A 23424-nucleotide genomic window follows, 5' to 3' on the forward strand; every position below is an offset into this window, starting at 1 on the left:
AAATATGGGATTTCGTGGTAGTGGGGTTGACCCCCGATGCCCTCTCACTGTGTATGTTCCTGATCGGGAGTACCCGTTACATCAATCAAAAGTAGATGTTCCCTTAATTTGGCCTTTTTTGAGAGTATACGTTTACCGACGTATACTCTTTACCGACGTATACATTAACGGTATACCGACCAATTTTGATGAGAGGATGTTAATTGATTGCGCTAATATTACTCATGCGAAACGGATAGGCAATTCTTTGGCTGTTAGAGTGTTTTTTTTTTTAAAACGCTGTTGCGCTCGCTAATGCACTTCGACTTGGTATAAAGATTGGGTATGAGATATATCGAGTTTACGAATTCCAACGCCCACCCAAATGCTGTTATAATTGTCAATCACCAAGTCACTTAAAATCAAATTGTGATGAAGAAATATGCTGCTCCCGTTGCGCAGGGTAACATGAATCCTCGCCTGATTCTCCGTGCCAGGCTGCACCAAAATGTGCGAACTTTCAAGGCAATCATGTGTCATTCTCAATGAAATGCCGAATCCTTCGTGAACTTCTGTCGAAACGATCGTCCTATACAAGAAAATGAGTGCTAAGACTAACTTCACTATAAGTTCGTTCAATATTAACGGTACTAAGGATAAAGATGTTTCTTTAGATCAGAAATTAGAAAATTTTGATGTTTTATTCCTCCAGGAACATCTCCTACCTTTAGTGAGCTTAAACTCCCTACGGAGAAGCAACGAACACTTAGTTTTTTCTAAAAGTGCACGCAAAACCTCTGGCAGACCATCAGGTGGCATAGCATGTTTAATAAAAAAGACGCTGTTTTCACCACCCCTTTTATGTTATCACGAGAGTGATTGTTATATTGCTATCCGTCTTGCCAACCTTGTCCTCATTAATGTTTATCTCCCCTGCGACCAGAAATCCCTCCGAAGTTTAACTAAATTTACAAAATCTTGCGCATTAATAAAAAGTCTTTTGAATGGCATTGAGAGTAATGGACTGGATTGGTTATTAATCGGTGATCTGAACTGTAACATTAACTCTTCATCAGTGCGGACTGAGCTTCTGTTAGATTCCCTACCGAATAGTTACAAAATTTTGAAGAAAGATGCCTCCCTTTCCTATATCCATAATAGTGGCTCACTTTCGAACATTGTATCGTTTCTTCTTGTCTCATCTGTGGCGAAGTCCATGTTGATCAGGATGAGCGTGATTATGACCATCTCCCCCTATCTCTCACTGCTACCCTTAATGCTACTGCTGAAAAGAACCTTCGTCCTAATTCTAGAAAATGGATTTCTAAAAGAGAATGGAACAAAGCTTACTGGCCTCTTTATTTTTCCACACTTGTTAGCCTTCTATCAACGAATAAAGTCCCTTTTAATCTGTTGTGTACAAGCGTTGGATCCCCACAAGCGAGAATTCAGCTTAATATTTATTATAGCCACATTGTATCGTGCTTAAAGAGGTCTGAAGAGGTAGCTGTTCCCCTATGTCGCTTTCGAGCCCAAACAAGAAGTTCAATGAGAACCTCAAGAAGAATGACCCAGAGCTCAAAACAATAAAAAATCGGGCTAAACTGTGGCTAAAAATTTAGATAGCTTGCGGCCGCCCTTTAAGGGGTAATGTTTTCGATATTAAACGAAGTACAAAGCTTGATTTAAACACTATCTTCGAAAAATTAGGTATAATGGTGCCGAATTTCCTTAATTTCCTTAAGTGACTAATGTCGCGAAGTTCGATAGATCGCCTACGGCCGACCGAATCCCTAATGTATCATGGATCAATCATTATAGTAACATTTTCGATACAGTGATATATGCGGTTCATTTTCGTTTTGCCAAGCTCTGTTCTAGCCTGTTGCCTAAGAAAATCATTCAAGGTCATGTACCTCCCGTTTGTGTTGACCGTGTTTAAAAGAAGTGTAGAGACTTAAATCGAAATCTTATGATATAGACGGCATCAGTGCTTTTCACCTCAATACTGAATCGGATGAATTAGTTTATCACTTGCAGTTACTTTTTCAGATGTGTTTATGCTCTTCTTTAGTCCCTGATTCTTTTTTAGTTGGTAACATTACGTCAATTTTGAAACGTGGTAAGGATCCAACTAGTTGCCCTTCGTATAGGTCTATTACGGTTGCTTGTACTTTAAGTAAAGTATTTGAATATGTTTTGTTCTCTGATCTCCTGCCTAATGTAGATTATATGTCTAATCAGTTTGGCTTCAAGCCGTATATAGGATGCCAACATGCTCATCGTGCTATAGTTTCGCTATTACTTGAAGCGCATAAAAATGGTTTTGAGGTTCATTTTTGTGCACTCGATGTTACAAAAGCTTTTGATTCAATATGCCATAGCCAACTTTGGTATCCTTTAATCCAACTTGGTGCAAATGTGTCTATTATATCAACTCTTCGTTTTTGGTATGCTAATTCATATGTTCGACTCAAGTCAGGTGACACCTACGTTGGTAATATCCCCATCCGTTCTGGTCTTAGGCAAGGAGGAGTCTTATCCCCTTATCTTTTTAATGCTTGTCTTTATTCTGTTTTGCCACGTGTTAATCCATCATGGTTTTTTAGGCCTAACTAATCTTTCGTATATTGCATATGTAGATGATTTACTTTTGATCAGCCGCACTAAATATAGCCTAATTAAGTCGACCCAGCTTGTTTTTAAGTCTTTTGAGGAAATCGGCCTCAAACTTAATACTGAAAAGTGTGAATATTTAGTTTTTGAAGCTAAGCATCAAAGTAGTGATCTTGATTATGGTTATTTTTCAGTTAAGCTCGTTTCTTCGATTCGGTGGCTTGGTATTAGTATTTGTTCATCTTTATCGGCTTTTCGATCTTGTGGGCTTAATGATATTAAAAGTAAACTTAAAATTGGGTACGCAAAAATTGTCCCGAACCGAGGCAGATTTTCACGAAAGGCTTTATCCAGACTTCAGTCTACATATTGCGATCATTCTATTTTGTTTCTTTCCGGTTTGTGCCCGTTTTTTAGTAATCAAGATTTGCAAGGTATAAGAGTTCTGTATTTTCGTTATTGTAAATATCTATTGTATCTGCCGCGTTCTTATAGAAATCAGAAGATTATCAGAAAGTTTTGTGCCACTGATATTATTTTTGTTTATAAAAAACTCTATGCTGGATTAGGTGCTGAGGCCTGTCAACGCTTGGGTCCTTACCACCCTTTGATTAGACTGTATTAATTGTATTGTTTGTGCTATTTTGTTTTTCTTTCCTTAATGTTTTTACTCCGCTTAAATTGTCAAAACAGGCGGGTAAAAAATAAATTATAATTATTATTATTATATTGGTCTAGTGTCAAAACCTCTATACAGTTTTGTCAAAAAATCACAATAGAAAAAAAGAAAAAAAAGGATATTCTATAGTTCGTTTAGAAAGTACGCATTAAGTTTTTAAAGCGAGTATTAATTGTTACTTCCTAAGTTTTTTTTCATGTCTGAAAGTTTAATCTTTAATCAGAGGCAATTTCTTTTTTCAGGGATTCTTTGGCATTGTTATTTATGATGCATGCATTGATTGTATCGTATCCGAAAGTTTGATCTAGTCTCCGAGTAAATAACGATCAATGCCAACTAGCGCTAACCAGAAAAATCAACATTAACTATAAGTTATTATAGTTAACTACGAATAGATATTATTAACTACGAATAAAATTATTATTTAGTTTCATTGTTATCTATTTTTTTTGTTTGCTTTACAGTGGGCCAAAAGGAAAAATTCTTATTTGTACGTTAATTTTTGTGTGTTTAGCCTATTTTCTAATTTTTAACCTGGCCCTAACTCTTTGATAATAACTAAAAAAAACAAATTTAAAATATAAGAATCTGCCTAGCTTAAGAAAATGTCATGTTAGATCCAAATTTGTCATGCTTTCGAATCTACAAGCTTCAGTGATGACGATGCTTTTGTCATTGCCAAATCCATGAAAACATTGACAAACTATGTCAAAACATGACAAACCATCAAAAAAGTATGCAAAAACAAGATCTTTAATTTAAAGATTAAACTTAAATGAATTATAATTAAGCTTTTTTTTTTAAATTCAGTTGTGGAACTTCGTTTTGTCAGTGGTGCTATCTATGTTTTCAGGGTTGTCAGGATTCCGTCATTTCAACGTCTGTTGAACCCAAGTACAATACGAAGTTTTTCTTGATTAGCAACGCAAGACGGAAGAAAATGGAGAATGATGTACTCTTTAGATTTAAATCTTTTGGATTAGAATCAAGTTGCCATCAAGCCATGTCTAATTGAAGAAAAAGCCAAGAGAGATAGTCTGAGTGAGAGGCAAAGCTGGCATAAGTCTTTTCTCAGAATTGTATAAAGTGATTTCATTTCACTTGTTGATAGTTAGTCTATCATCCGTCTATTCTAGGGCAGAACTAAGGTAGATAGTCATGGAATAAGGGTAAATCAAATAGTGTATGAATTTCTATGAGCCATTTCAAGTCAATTAGAAACTCCTAATAAAAACTTTTCAAAGATTTATGTCTGACCATGTCCACATGACTTTGAAGACAATTGCGCAACTGAGATTCGTCTAATTACATCTATTTGCGTATAGGGAAATTATGTTTATATTTATATTTGCCTACTGGGAAAGCCTACTGGAATTGCAATGAGGATGATCGATATTTTTGGGTTGACTTATGACGAACAATGTCCACAGGGCTTTGAAGACAATTGGGCAACTGAAATTTGTCTATTTATATGAGCTTCGCCTACTGGGAAAGTCTACTGGAATTGCAATGAGGATGATCGATTTTCTGGGGTTGGCTCATGACGGACAATGTCCACAGGACTTTGAAGACAATTGGGCAACTGAGATTCTTCTAATTATATGAGCTTTGCCTACTGGAATTGCAATGAGGATGATTGACATTTTAGGGTTGACATGAGACGAACAATATCTACTGGACTTTTATGTAAAACGGTGGACTCAATTTGCTTCGACTCACTGGTGAACACGTGACCTAAGCTTAATTGGCTCGCCCACTTAGAGTCTCAGGCGGGCTACCGTGTTTTAGAATTTACACATTACCGATAAATCCTCTGGACTCTCAAGCGAACGGGGAGACCTATATAAAATTTTCTATCAGTTTCTCATACTTTTTGTAGCAGTTTTTACTAGAATATATCTAATAAAAAAAAAAAAACTTTTAAGAATACTTTCGACAATACAGATACTCACAAAATCAGCTTCTTTCTGATTTGTCAAGTGCAACGGCAAACGGTAAAACGTGAAAAAGTGTAAATGGATTTTCTCGTCGGGCTTGCAATCATGACTGCAAACCTTTTACTTCTTCACAGACCTTTTATCCTCTCAGTTCTTGATGATAGTCTGTCATCCTAGGACACCTCGCTCTTTACGCTAAGGTTTGACTTTTTTGTCAATTCTTTAAGAACGACTCCTGAAACACAAGTGTCCTTTAATTTGAATAATATGAAGCTTTTTGAAGGAGTACTAAAAAACTTTTACGTGAAGAGTGAGGTATTGAGGAGCGGGTAACCCCCTAATATACGGACTAATTTCTTGTTCGTTTCAAGTTTTAATGTTGCTCCTTACTTTCAGTTGAAAAAACTTGTTGTTGTTGTTGGTCTTTAATTTCAATACAGAGGGAGTAGAATGTCAATGTATTTGGTGACACATTTGTTGGTTTGTATTTGTGCCTTGCGCTTCTAGAGCTAAAAAGCACCCGAATATTAGATTTTCTTTTCTGAATGTCTTAGGGTCTATATCCGTTCCAAGTAAAAGCCATCGCAAGTTTTTATCTTGTTTGTATGTCTTGTAAATATATATATATATATATATATATATATATATATATATATATATATATATATATATATATATATATATATATATATATATATATATATATATATATATATATATATATATATATTTGTGTGTACACATACATTTATACGTATTTTCATTTTATTTCTTTATCTTATATGATTATTTAGTCATTCTTTATTTAAAGGTAGGAGATTTCCGGTCGATATTTATTATACCAAAGCCCCAGAAGCTGATTATATTGACGCTTGTGTTGTAACTGTTCTCCAAATTCACGTGACACAATCATTAGGTGACATTTTGGTGTTTTTGACTGGTCAGGAGGAGATTGAAACCTGTTTAGAAATTCTTCAAGAAAGAACAAGAAAATTAGGAAAGAAAATCAAAGAGCTTTTGGTCTTGCCGATTTATGCCAATTTGCCTTCAGATATGCAAGCTAAAATTTTCGAACCAACGCCGCCAGGAGCAAGAAAGGTATTTTATTTTATTATTTTTGTTTGCCCAAATCTAAGTTGTGATTAAACAGTTTACATAATTCACTAGAAAAGGGTCGGTGCTTTAAAAAAGAAAATGAATGTAGAAATTACAGAATTCTTGAATCTGCTATACAACAGATTTCTGATATACAAGCTAAAACTATTAGCTTCATTTGTTTCGTTGTATGAATATTGTTTCAGGCGTATCTAAAACGAATATAGAAGTATAAAAGTTTATCACGTAAAATTAACTTGGGTGCTATTAGGTGTATAAAATGTTTAAAGTTAGGTATTTAAAGCTGTGTATTTTCTCTATGCATATTGAGTCTGATATGTGAATATAACTTCAAAATTTCGTCAAGACTGTTAGCTAATCTGGTTGAGATCAGTTTATCATCTTTCTTCTTTTTTTGGCCTGGTTCTCATTTTAGTAATATTTCCCTTATCGTAAAGCCTAGTTCCGGAGTGTTGACTACTTATGCCCCCTTGGGCGAGGTATTTGGAGATTGAACTTGTCTTTGTTTTTATCCTTTTTCGACTAGACTTCGTGGGTATCGTCAAATCATTTATCATAATTTTCCCCTTTTCTTGGAGAGCCCTACCTGCTAGCTTTAGGCCAGCTTCGGAAGAACAAGAACCTCCCATCAAAAGAGCGGAAAGGGTCCCCCACTGCTCGCCAAAAACCAGCAACTAGCGGGAATGGATCCTCTGGACCTGTTCTAGCATGAGAATTTCTTTCTCCCACCTTAGATTGCTTCTTAAGAGATCCCTTCTTGCGTCCTGGTAGGCGCTTTGTATTTCGGGCTTTCCCCAGACATGATTTTGGCAGTCATTTCTGGCTCATCTCGGGTCTCTACAGTCCCATTACTGTAGCGCTAGGGCAATGAGGATATATGTTTTACTTACTTTGACCTAGCTGTATTACTGTTAAGTAGTACGTCAGACTCCACGCTCATGTCTACTCATTCATCGAGTTATACTTTCTATTGTCTGTAAATATTTTCCTGCTTGACAACCAGTCTATAGCACCCAATTTATGCTAGAGAGTCAACACAATATTTTAAAGGTATCAACTTTGGTTCCAATGTTGTATTCCGTAAGGCATTTCGTGTTACTTGAAGTATCACATCGGTTTTTGTTTAATCGCGAGTTCTGTTTTTATTCATTGTACTTTGCAAAGCGTTTGTGTGTTTTCTTTGATTTTCCGTTTTTTCGTTCTTTTTTTTCCGATGGTAAAGGCTTCCGAATATGAAGCCGAAATGTTCAAAGTTTTCTCACCATTTTTAAATAAATAAGTTTTATGTTTTATTTTCACTGTCTTTGTAGGAAAAATACCCGTTTCTTATATACTTTTGTTCAATTTTACGCATAGCGTTTTTGTGTTTTCTTTGATTTTTCATATCTTTTTAAGCTAATTTTTTGTTTTTTTTTCTGATGATAAATATTTCCGGATATGAAGCCGAAATATTCAAAGTTTTTTTTACCATTTTTAAACAATCAGGTTTTGTATTTTATTTTCACTGTCTAAGTAAAAAAAAATTACCCGTTTCTTATGTATGTTTGTTTCAATTTCTTTGCATAGCGTTTGTGTGTTTTCTTTGATTTTTCATATCTTTTCAAAGCTAATTTTTGGTTCTATATTTCCGATAGTAAATGCTTTCGGATATGAAGTTGAAATATTCCAAGTTTTACTACTGTTCTTAAATAAATAAGTTTTTTATTTTATTTTCACTGTTTTAGTACAAAAAATTATCTTTTTTTCTATATATTTTTGTTTCAATTTCTTTGCATAGCGTTTGTGTGTTTTCTTTTATTTTTCATATCTTTTCAAAGCCAGTTTTTGGTTCTTTTATTTCCGATAATAAAGGCTTCCGGATATGAAGCTGAAATATTCAAAGTTTTACTACAGTTTTCAAATAGGTAAGTTTTTTTTTTTCAATGTTTTAGTAAAAGAAAAATACTCATTTCTTATACTTTTTTGTTTCAAATGCAAATGCAATTGTCGTGTAAGAAATTATTTACTCTTGGGGGAACTACTTAAGGGTTGTTGCCACTGCCTCGTAAGCCTTTGTAACCCATAAAAAGTCGTAAATTTAATTAAGGTTTGGAATGTTTCTATGGGACAGGTCCTTTTAGGCTTTAACCAATGAAATGTGACCTTCCTATAAAAATGTGTCCATCAAATTAGGTTTAGAAAGCTTTTTATGGGTGCAATTTCTATTAAACTTTAACCTACTATAAGAAACCAACCTATTAAAAAATTGACCGATAAAAAGCCACCAATTAAATTAGCATTAACTTTCTGAGAAAGTGGTTATTTTTAGGCTTTACAGTAAAAGATGTGACCCTCCTATGAAAAGTCGCAAATCAAACTAGTGTTTAAAAACTCTTTAAAGAAGCAATTTGTTTCAGATCTCAACCTGTTTGAAGCGACTAATCTATTGACCTACTAACCTAATTGTCCACTGAAAACTCATCAATGAAATTAGTGTTTTGAAGCTAAGGGAATTCCTTTAGGGTTTGACCTATAAAATGTAACCGTATAAAATATATTGCAAATCAAGTTAGGACTAGAAAGGTATCTATTCTGGCAATTTATTTTGGGCTTCAACTTATTAAGAATGATCATTCTATAAAAGAGTCATAAATCAAAAAAGTCATAAATCAAATTAGCGTTAGAAAACTTCCCGTGGAAGGCTTAAATCTATTGAAAGTGACCAATCACTTTAGGGATTTCCCAGAAAATGACAATCATAAAAAAACTTGACCTGTAAAAAACGCATATCAGGTTAATGCATTTAAGCTTTTTATGGGATCAATTCCTTTTTGGCTTGAATTTATTGAACGTGACCAATCTGTAAAAAGCCTCAAATTGGACATGTGGATAAAGATCCCTTCAAAGAATGTTTTAATTTTTCACGCATTTTTAGAAAATGTCCATATTACGGGGGTAAGATTACACATATTTCTTTGCATCTTCCGCAACTTACTAGTATGTTACCAGCTTAAAAGCTCCAATTTTCATACAGATATGTACCTAGACATTGATTTCGAAAGATGTCTCAAGTTACTGATCTAAAATAACGTAAATATTGACAAATTATATAATGATATTTAAGAACTGAATCTTAAATAAGTTGGATCTTATATTGCAAAATATCTAAATATGGGTGTAAGAGGGAGATGCATTAGCCTCAAGGGCCCCACATGGCTTATGGGCATTTTACAGAGTAAACAATGATTATGCATTCTTGTTGGCTTTTATACCCCTACACAGCCAAGCTCTATTAGTTCGTTCAAGGCCTAATGGAAAAACGGGATCCCCCCAGCAAAAGGATTCCTAAGTCGTGTTTTTTCTAATAATCCTCAAGAGCGGCCTAATAGAGCTAGGCTTGGTATGCTCACTGTGAATTAGAGCAGTTTTTTGTCTTTATTTATTGATGTATAATGATGATGTAGTCACTGATGTAATATATGATGAAAGGTCTATAATTAGTCACTGAATATTACAATAATTATGATATCACCGAATATCACTATAATTAGTCACTGAAAGGTATAGTTGTCACTGAAAAGTCTATAATTAACTGCTAATCAAGAAAAAGACTTGCGCTACTTCCCCGCGTAACTTGTGATTTTAAGTTTTCGAGATGGGGATTTGATTTTTTGTTTCTTTTTCATATATTTTTCTTTCTCCCTTGTTTCATTCTGATCTTGAAGCCTTGCGAGGGAAACTGTGTTGAAATTATTTCGCCTGTAAACTTGTTATTAAACAAATGGATTATAAACTACGAGATGAGCTCTGAACTATGAGACGAGTGTAAGTTACAAAATCAATACGAATTTTTCACCCTGTATAGAGATGGACTTGTGGATAATTACAAGCTTGTGACCTAAGTGTAAGCTTGTGACAAATTTGATGCTTGTGACATTTGGACATTTTGATGTATGTCCTTGACAAAATGTTCTAAATCTTATTTCTTTTTGTAGTGTATTCTAGCTACCAATATTGCTGAGACATCATTGACAATCGACAATATTATTTATGTCATTGATCCGGGATTTGCAAAACAGAATTCATACAATCCCAAAACTGGAATGGAGTCCCTAGTTGTTACGCCAATTTCCAAGGTATGCCAAATTAATTTATTATTAACTATGCCAGCAGTAATAGGCTTACCGTAATATGTGTTTTGTATATAATATTTCTATTAAATACGGCTTGAAAGACTGAACTTGAAGCTTAGTAATCGTTTATTGTAATGTTTTTAATGAAAAGGAAGAGGTAGTTTTAACAAACTTCTCATGGTATCCCTGAGAGTAGTTGGCACAAATTTGGGCCCTACTAGTGTTGATTTCAGTCGTCTAGACCAGTGTTCACTGTACCATTATTGAGCGACAAGCGAACACGTAGACGGTGCCAGTAAGCTGGGGACTTGCTGGTCAAATAAATCTCCTAGAAATATCCATGACTTTGCCAAATATAAGTGTTCTGAAAAAACGCTGCGGCGTCCCCGGTAGGCGATATGCTCCCCTTAGGGAAGGTGACGGGAGTGGAAAATCGACAAGCCTTCCCAGATATTAAAATTCCCTTGAAAATTTGATTGTGGAACGTTCGATCAATAATAGCTGATGCTACCACACCCATGGAGACATCGATAGCCTAGTGGTTATCGTTTTTTTTTTTTTTTTTTTTTTTTTTTTTTTTTTTTTTTTTTTTTTTTTTTTTTTTTTTTTTTTTTGCGTGGAAGAAGTTTGAAGGCAACGGGTCTTTGTGGCCTGGGCCTCGATTCAATTATTTGAGTTTTGTCAGCTCAGCTCCTATTGTTTTCTAACTTCACACTGTCCAATACTTTACTCCCCCCCCCTCCCTAATGTGTAAATATATAGCCCAGATTATATATTTTCCATCTATTCTGTCACTTCTCTTTATCTTGTCTCTCTCTAAGCTGAAACAAACTAACGAAAAAAAACTGGTTTTATTATGCATCAATGAGCGATAGAATGTTTATCATACAAGTACCATTCATTAAAATTAATTTCTAATTACCCAGTTACTTAAAAAAGGAGAAAGAAACCTATACAATAATTCCAGGGGGATAAGTCTAGGAATTTTTATAAGAAACTATTTTTTTTTTACGGTTCTGTGTAATAGTATGGATAAATTGTTGCAACGAAAAGGGAGGGCTTGGCAAAAACTTAGACTGAAACAAATTATCGCTTACAGATTTTAGTTTGAAAATATGCGAAGCAATGGGAAAGTAAGCTATTGACGACGGCTTTAAAAATTGGGTGAGCATTTAATGAGTTTCCGAGGAGTATAGAATTACTTTAACTTCACTTCTCAAGCGTGTACCATATAATGCACAAGTACCATACGAATTTGCCACGAACATTGAAAGGATTTTTTTTTTGTGAAATTAGAATTACTAACTCGATTAGTAAAATTTTTAATGGAAATGAATGAGGTGCTTTAAGTAGTAATGAAGCTAAGCATTTCCTACTGTAGGGCGGCTTTAAGTGAGGTAGGACTTTAACAGGGGTACATAAAGGGTAACCAAAGATTGTTTTTGTTAAGGGTAAAAATACTATCTAGAATGATAAGATATTGTGAAAAGGTTATTAATTTACCGAATAAAAGGCTTGTAAATGCAGATTTTGTATAAACATTTATGGGCTTTGCAAATGAGGTCAGATATAAGGTGTTCTTCGCACCCTTGACGTACCTTAAAGTATACGGGTAACGGAAGAAAGTCTGGGGATGTGATATTTTTTTTTTAAGGGGATCTAATCAGTGAAGAAATTAAGTTGTATATGGCAAGAAGGGGTACCGTAATTTTTTAGCTCTTGGTGAATAAAGGAAATATATTTGAATACGATATTTGATATTTGAATAAATAAATTAAGTGGTATACGACAGGGAAGGGTAATTTTCTAGCACTTGAAGAAAGAAGGAAATATTGAGGCAGGACAACTGGCGGTGGTTTGTCATTACTCATGTCCTATGTGTGGAGGAACTGGTGAGAATCTATTCCACTTTATGGCGCTTTCGTTCCAGATTATAGGATTTAAGGAAATATCTATTTTTTGGCAATATGCGATGTGGGGTCAAATGAGTGATTCCTTTCGGTAATGGGATTAAAAGACTGTGGTACATATAGCAAATTATATTGAATTGAGAATGACACATAGAGAGGGATTTTTGTAGGAATGGGGGGGGGGGTAAGTGCTGGACACACTATTGATTGTGTTTTTTTTTTTCATGACCGTTGTGGCTTTAAAGCAATGGATATCTATCTAAATATCTCTATCTTTGCAATTAATAAAGACTTGAAAGTTTTAGATACCAGAAACATGACATATGGCAGTGAAAGCAAATTAGGACTAAAACGAGATAGAAAGAGAGAGATAGATATTACTGGTAACTTTTCGTTAAACAAAATAAGGGTTAGATAATTGTAAGATAATTGTGAACCAGAAGAGACATAGATATTTAGGTCTGAACTCATATATGAAGCAGTTAGTATTTTTCTCCAAGACCACACTGCCTTTTCTATGACAAGACAAATAAGAGTTCCAAATAGAGATAGACCCTTTTATTATACAATTAAACAAATATATACATAAGCTCAACACAGGCACGTACGCAAGAATTTTTTTTCGGGGGGGGGGGCAAAACCTTCGAAACAGCAGATATAAAGTAGCACTTTTTTTTTATTTTGTAATGCAAAAAGCACGTATATCGGAAAATACAGAATAACTTTAATCTGCAGTATTGTAGCGGATGGGGAGAAGAAGAGTGAAGCCTCAAAAGTACGTTTTAGGTTCAGGTTATGTTCATTGCAATTTAGAACTAGTGATTAATCTATTATATCCCACTGAAAGGACAATTTTAGTGTTAATAGTGCAATATGGGTGCTGTGGGGGAGGGGGGTAGTTCTTCTATTGCAAAAACGTAGATTTTAATGAAAAATGATTGTTTCCAAAATTGATCCATTAAAAGCTGCACTTTATCCTGAAAAGGGGGGATAAACGCCCTAATATCAAGGATAATTCTATTTTGCTGTGAAAATCAAACTCTCTTTAAAAAGAAAAAATAACAGTACAATTGCTAATTACTTCAAAGAGGGTAAAAAATTAGACAGAAAATGGGTTAATAATTTAGCAGTGACTTGACCGGATAATTGCATGCTGTAAAACCCCTCAAAAAAGGCTTCACACATGTATCTAGATTCTTAATAAATGTCCTACTTTTGCCAGGAATCCCAAGAAACCATGGGGAAATCAAACATTTCACAAAATTTCGGGGGGGGGAGTGGGCCCGAAGCCCCCCCCCCCTGCGTACGTGTCAGGCTCTACATATTCCGATGAGGTAGTCAGTTGTCATCGTCAGTAGAGCTACTAAAATATAAAATTAAACGAACTGTATTTATACTGAGTAAAATAACACGTTCCGGGTCCCAGCAAGTTTCCGATCCATTGACTTAAAAGGTTCATTAACTGTCTTAACTCCTTTAATATTGCGTTGAATTTATAATAAAGGTGGTATCTTCTTTTCTACTAATTAAAAATGAAATAAAGCTGAATTTGTCTTCTATTCTTCTTATTGCAAACGAAATGTTGCTGATTTTATAGTTCGTCAATCATCACAGAGCTTTTGTATATATTTATTTCACGGTCTAATAAAAGAACCTATCCCTGTTTAAAATTTTCTTATTTGTTTCGTCATGAAGCAATTAAAGCTAATTTTATAACTATGAGAAGCGTTTATGTATGGTTCATTATTTTAGGCCTCGGCCAATCAGAGGGCAGGACGAGCTGGTCGAGTTGCAGCCGGGAAATGTTTTAGGCTGTACACGGCATGGGCCTACCAAAATGAGCTAGAAGAAAACGCTATTCCAGAAATTCAGAGGGTAAACCTTGGCAATGTTGTTCTACTACTTAAATCTCTTGGTATCAACGATCTCGTTCATTTTGACTATTTGGATCCTCCTCCTTATGAAACTCTCGTAAGTTTGGTTTATGTATTTATGGATTTGTTAGTTTTAAATTAGATGAAAAAGTGGGGCCGAGAATTGCACCCCCCCCCCCTCCCTTCGTTTGACGAACCCTCTGATATCTCGCTTTAGATTTGGATTTGTTTGGTACATCTAAAGAATTGAAAATTGACAATTAATTGAAACATTTGCGTGTTGGTTCATGAAACCAACTTGTTAAGAAATAAACTGTTACGCTCAGGACAATGTAGTCAACACAACTTTAACACTAATCGAATTAAAATTCTAAAAAAAAATAATAAATAAAAAATGCCTGTGGTCTGGAACCAAACAGCCTTCGATAACTAGCCGAAGGGTTTACGTGTAGACCATCCAGTACATTTTTTTTCGGAGGATTTTATTGTAGACTTTACCGCTCAAGCCATAGCATTCCCATAAATAAACTGAACGTAATTACTAAATACCTTTTATTGATACTGTAGAAATGTATTGTATATATATATATTTCTATATATATTTGTTTTCCGTTGAATTCCTCTGTTTAATTACTGTTCTCAGTTTAGTTGTCTGATTTTTGTTTCAACTGACACTTCAACAGCGCTCTCTGATCTTGGAAGGTGGATGCACGTCTATAGTTGAAAGGGAAGATAGATGATGATATTTTGTTTTCAAAAACGAATTCAACTTTTACTGACTCAACAGTACTTGACTGATGCTATTAGAACTGCGGTTGATTTCGCCGCATTTTTATCTGCAATGTTCTAAGACCCTCATCTTTTATTCAGTAGTTTGGCAGTACTTTATTCAGTTTTTGATAGTTATTTTTAGTACTGAAGTATCCTTAGTTATTTTCTTTTTTGTTCATTGTAATATTATAATCTTTATTTTTGTTTATTAATAAAAAATGGTGTGTTTTGACTATTGGCTATTTAAAATGGTAAATTGCCTTTTTTTTCTTTTTTGATAAGTTTTTTTTGCGTAGTTTTTGCAACTGATTTGTAACTGCTACTGTTGTTTGTAGCTCTTTGTGAAAAAAAAGGAATTTATCATTGACGTTGTATCGTTGAGTGTTTGCTTAAGCTAAAACCTTCAGCGACCTTAAAAAACTACTGATGAAGCAAAAAGGCCATTCGAATAATCACAGGTGCAGTTCAGCCGCAGTTCAAATCCGTCTGAACAGATGAGTCGCCATAGTCTTGGCGAAAAGGCAATGAATCGAGTATTTTTGTTTATTGTTTTTTACTTTTAATGTTATATTACTTCATATGATGCTATGTTAAAGTGCCGAATTCCATTTTGGCAAGTGTGTATTCTTCTGAGGAAGCCTGATGTGAAGTGATCACCCGGGAAATATTTTATTAGATTTAATGTGCTTTTGCTTGTAGTTGTAAACCGACTTTCTTTTATTGATATTAACTTTGCTCGATTTGATTACTTGGACATGATTACTTGGCTGATACAAGAGAAAAAAAAATTATCGCTGACGTCGACATCGCCAAAAACCCACATTTTTGCAAATCTATTATTGATTTAGACATCTACGAGTTCCAAATCCAGTGTGTGTAACTAACCATTACCAACAAAAAATGTATTATATTTGACCTGTGAACTAGTATGCCCACAGGTCAGTGTGTAAATGTGTATTATCAGTTTGCATAATACGTGTTAGTCATATATCTATATATATATATATATATATATATATATATATATATATATATATATATATATATATATATATATATATATATATATATATATACTAGCTGTTGGGGTGGCGCTTCGCGCCACCCCAACACTTAGTTGGTGGGGGAGCTTCGCGCCCCCCCAAGCCCCCCCGCGCGCGTAAGTCGTTATATATATATATGTTTTTAACTACGTAAAAGTTGCGAATATACAACATTCTTTGCTGTCCCATTGTCTGTGCATATAAATAGATTGTCAGGTTTACCGACTCTTGAACATGCAACATATAATGGTCCATGGGAAAACAATCCGTATTCAGATCTATACCTCATGATTCTAATGATTGCCCTTGAGCTTTGTTGATGGTGATTGCTAATCGACCATTCCCTGTGTCGCCGTCGTCATTTATATATCCCCCTGTGCCCCCGGCGTCCCCGTTGTAGTTGTGTCCCTGTGTCCCGGTCGTCATTTATACTCCCTGTGTTCCGGTCATCATTTGTGTCCCGGTGTCCCAGTCTGTGATTTCTCTTTGAGTGTCCCGGGCGTCATTTATATTCCTTGTGTCCTGGTCGTCATTTGTGTCCCGGTGTCCCGGTCTGTATATACATTCGTTTTTGAATTGGTCTTTTCTTTAGTTTTTAGTTTTTTACCTTTTTTTAATTTTTTTAGTTATACTTCATGATTCTAATGATTGCCCTTGAGCTTTGTTGATGGTGATTACTAATCGAACATTCCCTGTGTCCCCGTTGTCATTTATATATCCCCCTGTGCCCCCCGGCGTCCCCGTTGTAGTTGTGTCCCTGTGTCCCGGTCGTCATTTATATTCCCTGTGTCCTGGTCGTCATTTGTATCCCGTTGTCCCGGTCTGTATATAGTTTTTTTTCTTTTTTCTTTTTAGTTTTTTTTTTTATTTTTATTTTTTTTAGTTTTGTTTTTCTCCTTTATTTTTCTTTTTTTTTCTTTTTTTCTTTTTTTTCTTTTTTAGTTTTTTTAAGTTTTTTAGCTTTTTTTTATTAGTTTTTAGTTTTTTTTTATTTTTAGTTTTTTTTTAGTTTTTACCTTTTTTTTAGTTTTTTTTTTTTCGTTTTTTTTTTACTAATGTCCTGGTCGTCATTTATACTCCCTGTGTCCCGGTCGTCATTTGTGTCCCGGTGCTTTGTTGATGGTGATTACTAATCGAACATTCCTTGTGTCCCGGTCGCTTTCTCTTTGAGTGTCCCGGTCGTCATTTATATTCCCTGTGTGCCGGTGTCACGGTCGTCATTTGTGTCCCGATCTGTAATTTCGTCAGTCGAAAACATGACGTCAGTCGACACACAAGCATGACGTCACTCGACAGACACACACACACACACAGACAACTTATTTATATATATATATACTAGCTGTTGGGGTGGCGCTTCGCGCCACCCCAACACCTAGTTGGTGGGGCGCTTCGCGCCCCCCCAAGCCCCCCCGCGCGCGTAAGTCGTTACGCGCCATATTAGTTATGCGCCATTGTAGTTGTGTCCCTGTGTCCCACCTGTGAATATAGATAGATTTATATATGTGTTTCAAACTACGCAAAAATTGCGAATAAACAACATTCTTGGCTTTCCATTGTCTGTGCATATGCAAAGCCGTATGTACTAATAATGACGTCATATACAAACGCTCTTTTTACAAACAAACAAACATGCATACATACAACTCGTTTTTATATAGATAGATAGATAGATAGATAGATAAAATACAAATTAACTGCGTAAAACTTGCGAATATACAACATTCTTCGCTGTCCAATTGTCGCTGCATATAAATAGATTGTCAGGTTTACCGACCCTCGAACATGCAACGTACAATTGTCAATGGGAAAAACAATCAGTATTAAGATCTATACCACATTTTTCTAATGATTGACCTTGAGCTTTGTTAATGGTGATTGCAAATGCTAATCGAATTGGGAATTGCAATCTTTTAAATTGAAAAGGCAGATCCGTTGGAATCTTGGAAATGCGAGGAATAAGAACAGCCTCACCCTCAAAAGGCCCTGTCAAAATTGTGGCCTCTATTAGGTTTTCCATTGTTTTTTTTTTTACGGCAAGTCGAGTGCCATAGCAAAGCTTTGGTGGGTTTATATTTCTTAAAAGTATTATTGGTAGGCCTATTTTTAGTTGTAGCACGTGTGGTGGAAACCCTGAGAATAATTTTTATAGTTCTTTTAGTTTTTACCTTTTTTAGTTTTTTATATATATATATATATATATATATATATGGTTTTAACTACGTAAAACTTGCGAATATACAACATTCTTTGCTGTCCCATTGTCTTTGCATATAAATAGATTGTCAGGTTTACCGACTCTTGAACATGCAACATATAATGGTCCATGGGAAAACAATCTGTATTCAGATCTATACCTCATGATTCTAATGATTGCCCTTGAGCTTTGTTGATGGTTATTGCTAATCGACCATTCCCTGTCCCGGTGTCCCGGTCGTCATTTATATCCCCCTGTTTCCCCCGGTGTCCCCGTTGTAGTTGTGTCCCGGTCGTCATTTATATTCCCTGTGTCCCGGTCGTCATTTGTATCCCGGTGTCCCGGTCTGTATATACATTCGTTTTTTAGTTTTGTTTTTCTCCTTTATTTTTTTCCTTTTTTTCTTTTTTAGTTTATTTAGATTTTTAGATTTTTTAGTTTTTTTATTAGTTTTTAGTTTTTTTTCTTTTTAGTTTTTTTGTAGTTTTTACCTTCTTTTTAGTTTTGTTAGTTTTTTTTTTTTACTTATGTCCTGGTCGTCATTTATACTCCCTGTGTCCCGGTGCTTTGTTGATTGCTAATCGAACATTCCTTTTGTCCTGGTCGCTATCTCTTTGAGTGTCGTCATTTATTTTTTTCTTTTTTAGTTCTTTTAGTTTTTACCTTTTTTAGTTTTTTTTAGTTTTTTAGATGAAAATTTTTTTTAGTTTTTTCCTTTTTTTCTTTTTAGTTTTTTATTGGTTTTTACCTTTATTTTAGCTTATTTTTCAGTTTTTTCCTTATTTTTAGTTTTTTTTTATTTTTTATTTTTTTAGTTTTTTACCTTTTTTTAGTTTTTTTAGTTTTTTTAGTTTTTTTAGCTTTTTTACTTTTTAATTAGTTTTTAGTTTTTTTTTTTAGTTTTTGCCTTTTTTTAGTTTTTTCAGTTTTTTATTAGTTTTTTATTGGTTTTTTACCTTTATTATTTTAGCTTATTTTTCAGTTTTTTCCTTTTTTTAGTTTTTTTTTAGTTTTTAGTTTTTTTAGTTTTTTACCTTTTTTTAGTTTTTTTAGTTTTTTTTAGTTTTTTAGCTTTTTTATTTTTTTTATTAGTTTTTAGTTTTTTTTGTAGTTTTTGCCTTTTTTAGTTTTTTTAGTTTTTTAGCTTTTTTATTAGTTTTTAGTTTTTTTTTAGTTTTTGCCTTTTTTTAGTTTTTTTCTTTTTAGTTTTTTTGTAGTTTTTACCTTCTTTTTAGTTTTGTTAGTTTTTTTTTTACTTATGTCCTGGTCGTCATTTATACTCCCTGTGTCCCGGTGCTTTGTTGATTGCTAATCGAACATTCCTTTTGTCCTGGTCGCTTTCTCTTTGAGTGTCGTCATTTATTTTATTCTTTTTTAGTTCTTTTAGTTTTTACCTTTTTTAGTTTTTTTTAGTTTTTTAGATGAAAATTTTTTTTAGTTTTTTCCTTTTTTTCTTTTTAGTTTTTTATTGGTTTTTACCTTTATTTTAGCTTATTTTTCAGTTTTTTCCTTTTTTTTAGTTTTTTTTATTTTTTATTTTTTTTAGTTTTTTACCTTTTTTTAGTTTTTTTAGTTTTTTTAGTTTTTTAGCTTTTTTACTTTTTTTATTAGTTTTTAGTTTTTTTTGTAGTTTTTGCCTTTTTTTAGTTTTTTCAGTTTTTTTTTTAGTTTTTTATTGTTTTTTACCTTTGTTTTAGCTTATTTTTCAGTTTTTTCCTTTTTTTTAGTTTTTTTTAGTTTTTAGTTTTTTTAGTTTTTTACCTTTTTTTAGTTTTTTTAGTTTTTTTAGTTTTTTAGCTTTTTTATTTTTTTTATTAGTTTTTAGTTTTTTTTGTAGTTTTTGCCTTTTTTTAGTTTTTTTAGTTTTTTAGCTTTTTTATTAGTTTTTAGTTTTTTTTGTAGTTTTTGCCTTTTTTTAGTTTTTTTAGTTTTTTAGCTTTTTTATTTTTTTTATTAGTTTTTAGTTTTTTTTTGTAGTTTTTGCCTTTTTTTAGTTTTTTCAGTTTTGACGTCACCTGATCCAGTTTTTTCAGGTGACGTCACCTGATCCACACATCCACAGACAGACAACTTATTTTTATATATATAGATATATATATACTAGCTGTTGGGGTGGCGCTTCGCGCCACCCCAACACCTAGTTGGTGGGGGCGCTTCGCGCCCCCCCCCCCAAGCCCCCCCGCGCGCGTAAGTCGTTACGCGCCATATTAGTTACGCGCCATTGTAGTTGTGTCCCTATGTCCCACCTGTGAATATAGATAGATATATATATATATATATATATATATATATATATATATATATATATATATATATATATATATATATATATATATATATATATATATATATATATATATATATATATATATATATATATATATATATATATATATATATATATATATATATATATATATATATATATATATATATATATATATATATATATATATATATATATGTTTTTAACTACGTAAAACTTGCGAATATACAACATTCTTTGCTGTCCCATTGTCTGTGCATATAAATAGATTGTCAGGTTTACCGACTCTTGAACATGCAACATATAATGGTCCATGGGAAAACAATCCGTATTCAGATCTATACCTCATGATTCTAATGATTGCCCTTGAGCTTTGTTGATGGTGATTGCTAATCGACCATTCCCTGAGTCGCCATCGTCATTTATATATCCCCCTGTGCACCCCGGCGTCCCCTTTGTAGTTATGTCCCTGTGTCCCGGTCGTCATTTATATTCCCTGTGTCCCGGTCGTCATTTGTGTCCCGGTGTTCCAGTCTGTGATTTCTCTTTGAGTGTCCCGGGCGTCATTTATATTCCTTGTGTCCCGGTGTCCCGGTCGTCATTTATATCCCCCTGTGCCCCCCGGCGTCCCCATTGTAGTTGTGTCCCTGTGTCCCGGTCGTCATTTATATTCCCTGTGTCCCGGTCGTCATTTGTATCCCGGTGTCCCGGTCTGTATATACATTCGTTTTTTAGTTTTGTTTTTCTCCTTTATTTTTTTCCTTTTTTCTTTTTTTTCTTTTTTAGTTTATTTAGATTTTTAGATTTTTTAGTTTTTTTATTAGTTTTTAGTTTTTTTGTAGTTTTTACCATTTTTTTAGTTTTTTTAGTTTTTTTTTACTTATGTCCTGGTCGTCATTTATACTCCCTGTGTCCCGGTCGTCATTTGTGTCTCGGTGCTTTGTTGATTGCTAATTTATATTATATTTATATTTATATTTTTTATATTTATTAATATTTTTTTAGTTTTCTTTTTCTCTTATTTTTCAGTTTTTTCCTTTTTTTTTAGTTTTTTCTTTTTTAGTTTTTAGTTTTTTTTTGTTTTTTACCTTTTTTTAGTTTTTTTAGTTTTTTTAGTTTTTTAGCTTTTTTAGTTTTTTTATTAGTTTTTAGTTTTTTTTAAGTTTTTGCCTTCTTTTAGTTTTTCAGTTTTTTTTAGTTTTTAGTTTTTTACCTTTTTTTAGTTTTTTTTAGTTTTTTAGCTTTTTTAGTTTTTTTTCTTTTTAGTTTTTTTTTGTAGTTTTTACCTTTTTTAGTTTTTTTTCTTCTTTTGTATTAGTGTGAGATAATTCAGACGTCATATGCGGACAAACACGACGTCACTCGACAGACAGACAGACAGACATAACCCACAAACAACTTATTTTTATATATATTTATTCATATTTTTTTAGTTTTCTTTTTCTCTTTTATTTTTCAGTTTTTTCCTTTTTTTTAGTTTTTTTCTTTTTTAGTTTTTAGTTTTTTTTAGTTTTTTACCTTTTTTTAGTTTTTTTTAGTTTTTTTAGTTTTTTAGCTTTTTTAGTTTTTTTTATTAGTTTTTATTTTTTTTGTAGTTTTTGCCTTTTTTTATTTTTTTCAGTTTTTTTTAGTTATTAGATTTTTACCTTTTTTTAGTTTTTTTTTAGTTTTTTAGCTTTTTTAGTTTTTTTTTCTTTTTAGTTTTTTTTGTAGTTTTTACCTTTTTTAGTTTTTTTCTTCTTTTGTATTAGTGTGAAATAATTCTGACGTCATATGCGAACAAACATGACGTCACCTGATCCACAGATCCACACACAGACAACTTATTTTTTATATATATATATATATATATATATATATATATATATATATATATATATATATATATATATATATATATATATATATATATATATTTAGTCAGATAAGTGTAAATAGTTAGAAAAGTGCAGTTCAAAAACATGTTTCTCTTATATCAGCTGTCAATAAACTGAGGCCTAGCTTCTGTGACCCTGCTGCTTGTATTTAGATATCAAATAACAAAAAAGGGTAAATAGCTGTGGCTGAAATATTTTTCGGATATTTCAAATTTATACCCATTTTTTCAACGGACAAAAAAAAAAAAAAATATATTTCAGTAATAGAAAAATGGTGGAGAAAGGACAAGTAACCTTACTTCCTTTGGTTGAAGAGCCAAAAAGGAGCCTGAAAGACTCCTTCTGGTATAAGGCTGCGCTCAATACGGTTTATTAATAATAGGACTTCACAATTCATTCATATTAATTATTCCTTTTCAGGCTCTTGCTCTGGAGCAGTTGTATGCTCTGGGAGCATTAAATCATCGTGGAGAACTTACCAAAATAGGAAGAAGAATGGCAGAATTTCCTTGTGATCCAATGATGTCAAAAATGCTTTTAGCGTCAGAAAAGTAAATCTCTTCATCTCTGCCTCCTCTCTCTCTCTCTCTCTCTCTCTCTCTCTCTCTCTCTCTCTCTCTCTCTCTCTCTCTCTCTCTCTCTCTCTCTCTCTTTCTCTTGCTCTCTCGCTGTTTCGTGTATATACATATATATATATATATATATATATATATATATATATATATATATATATATATATATATATATATATATATATATATATATATATATATATATATATATATATATATATATATAGTATTAATGTATTTATTTATATGCGAGAGTGTGTATGAGTCGTGTCTTTACGAAGGCTTGTCCAATTCATCCAAGTACTTTTTCATGATAGATATACTGATCTATCTGTTTATCTATACATCTATCTATCTATCTATTCATATATTGCTGTATTACTATCCAAGAGACATGGTCTTTGTTCTTTCCGAAGGCGTTTTCGATTCATCGAAGTACTCTTTTAGGATCGAAATATTGATTTGGCTCGATGTG

At 33.2% G+C, this 23424-nt stretch overlaps 1 protein-coding gene across 1 annotated transcript in view; it reads left to right on the plus strand.

The window, feature by feature from the left end:
• LOC136038580 (pre-mRNA-splicing factor ATP-dependent RNA helicase DHX16-like) overlaps positions 1–23424 on the plus strand; it is a 75482-nt gene that overhangs the window by 32099 nt on the left and 19959 nt on the right. The window contains exons 10-13 of the mRNA XM_065721774.1: positions 6023–6309; positions 10302–10442; positions 14102–14320; positions 22798–22928. Of these exons, the coding sequence (XP_065577846.1) occupies positions 6023–6309; positions 10302–10442; positions 14102–14320; positions 22798–22928 (778 nt within the window). The remainder of the gene's footprint in view (positions 1–6022; positions 6310–10301; positions 10443–14101; positions 14321–22797; positions 22929–23424) is intronic.

The sequence above is a fragment of the Artemia franciscana genome, chromosome 2 (genome assembly GCF_032884065.1).
Source record: "Artemia franciscana chromosome 2, ASM3288406v1, whole genome shotgun sequence".
Lineage (NCBI taxonomy): Eukaryota > Metazoa > Arthropoda > Branchiopoda > Anostraca > Artemiidae > Artemia > Artemia franciscana.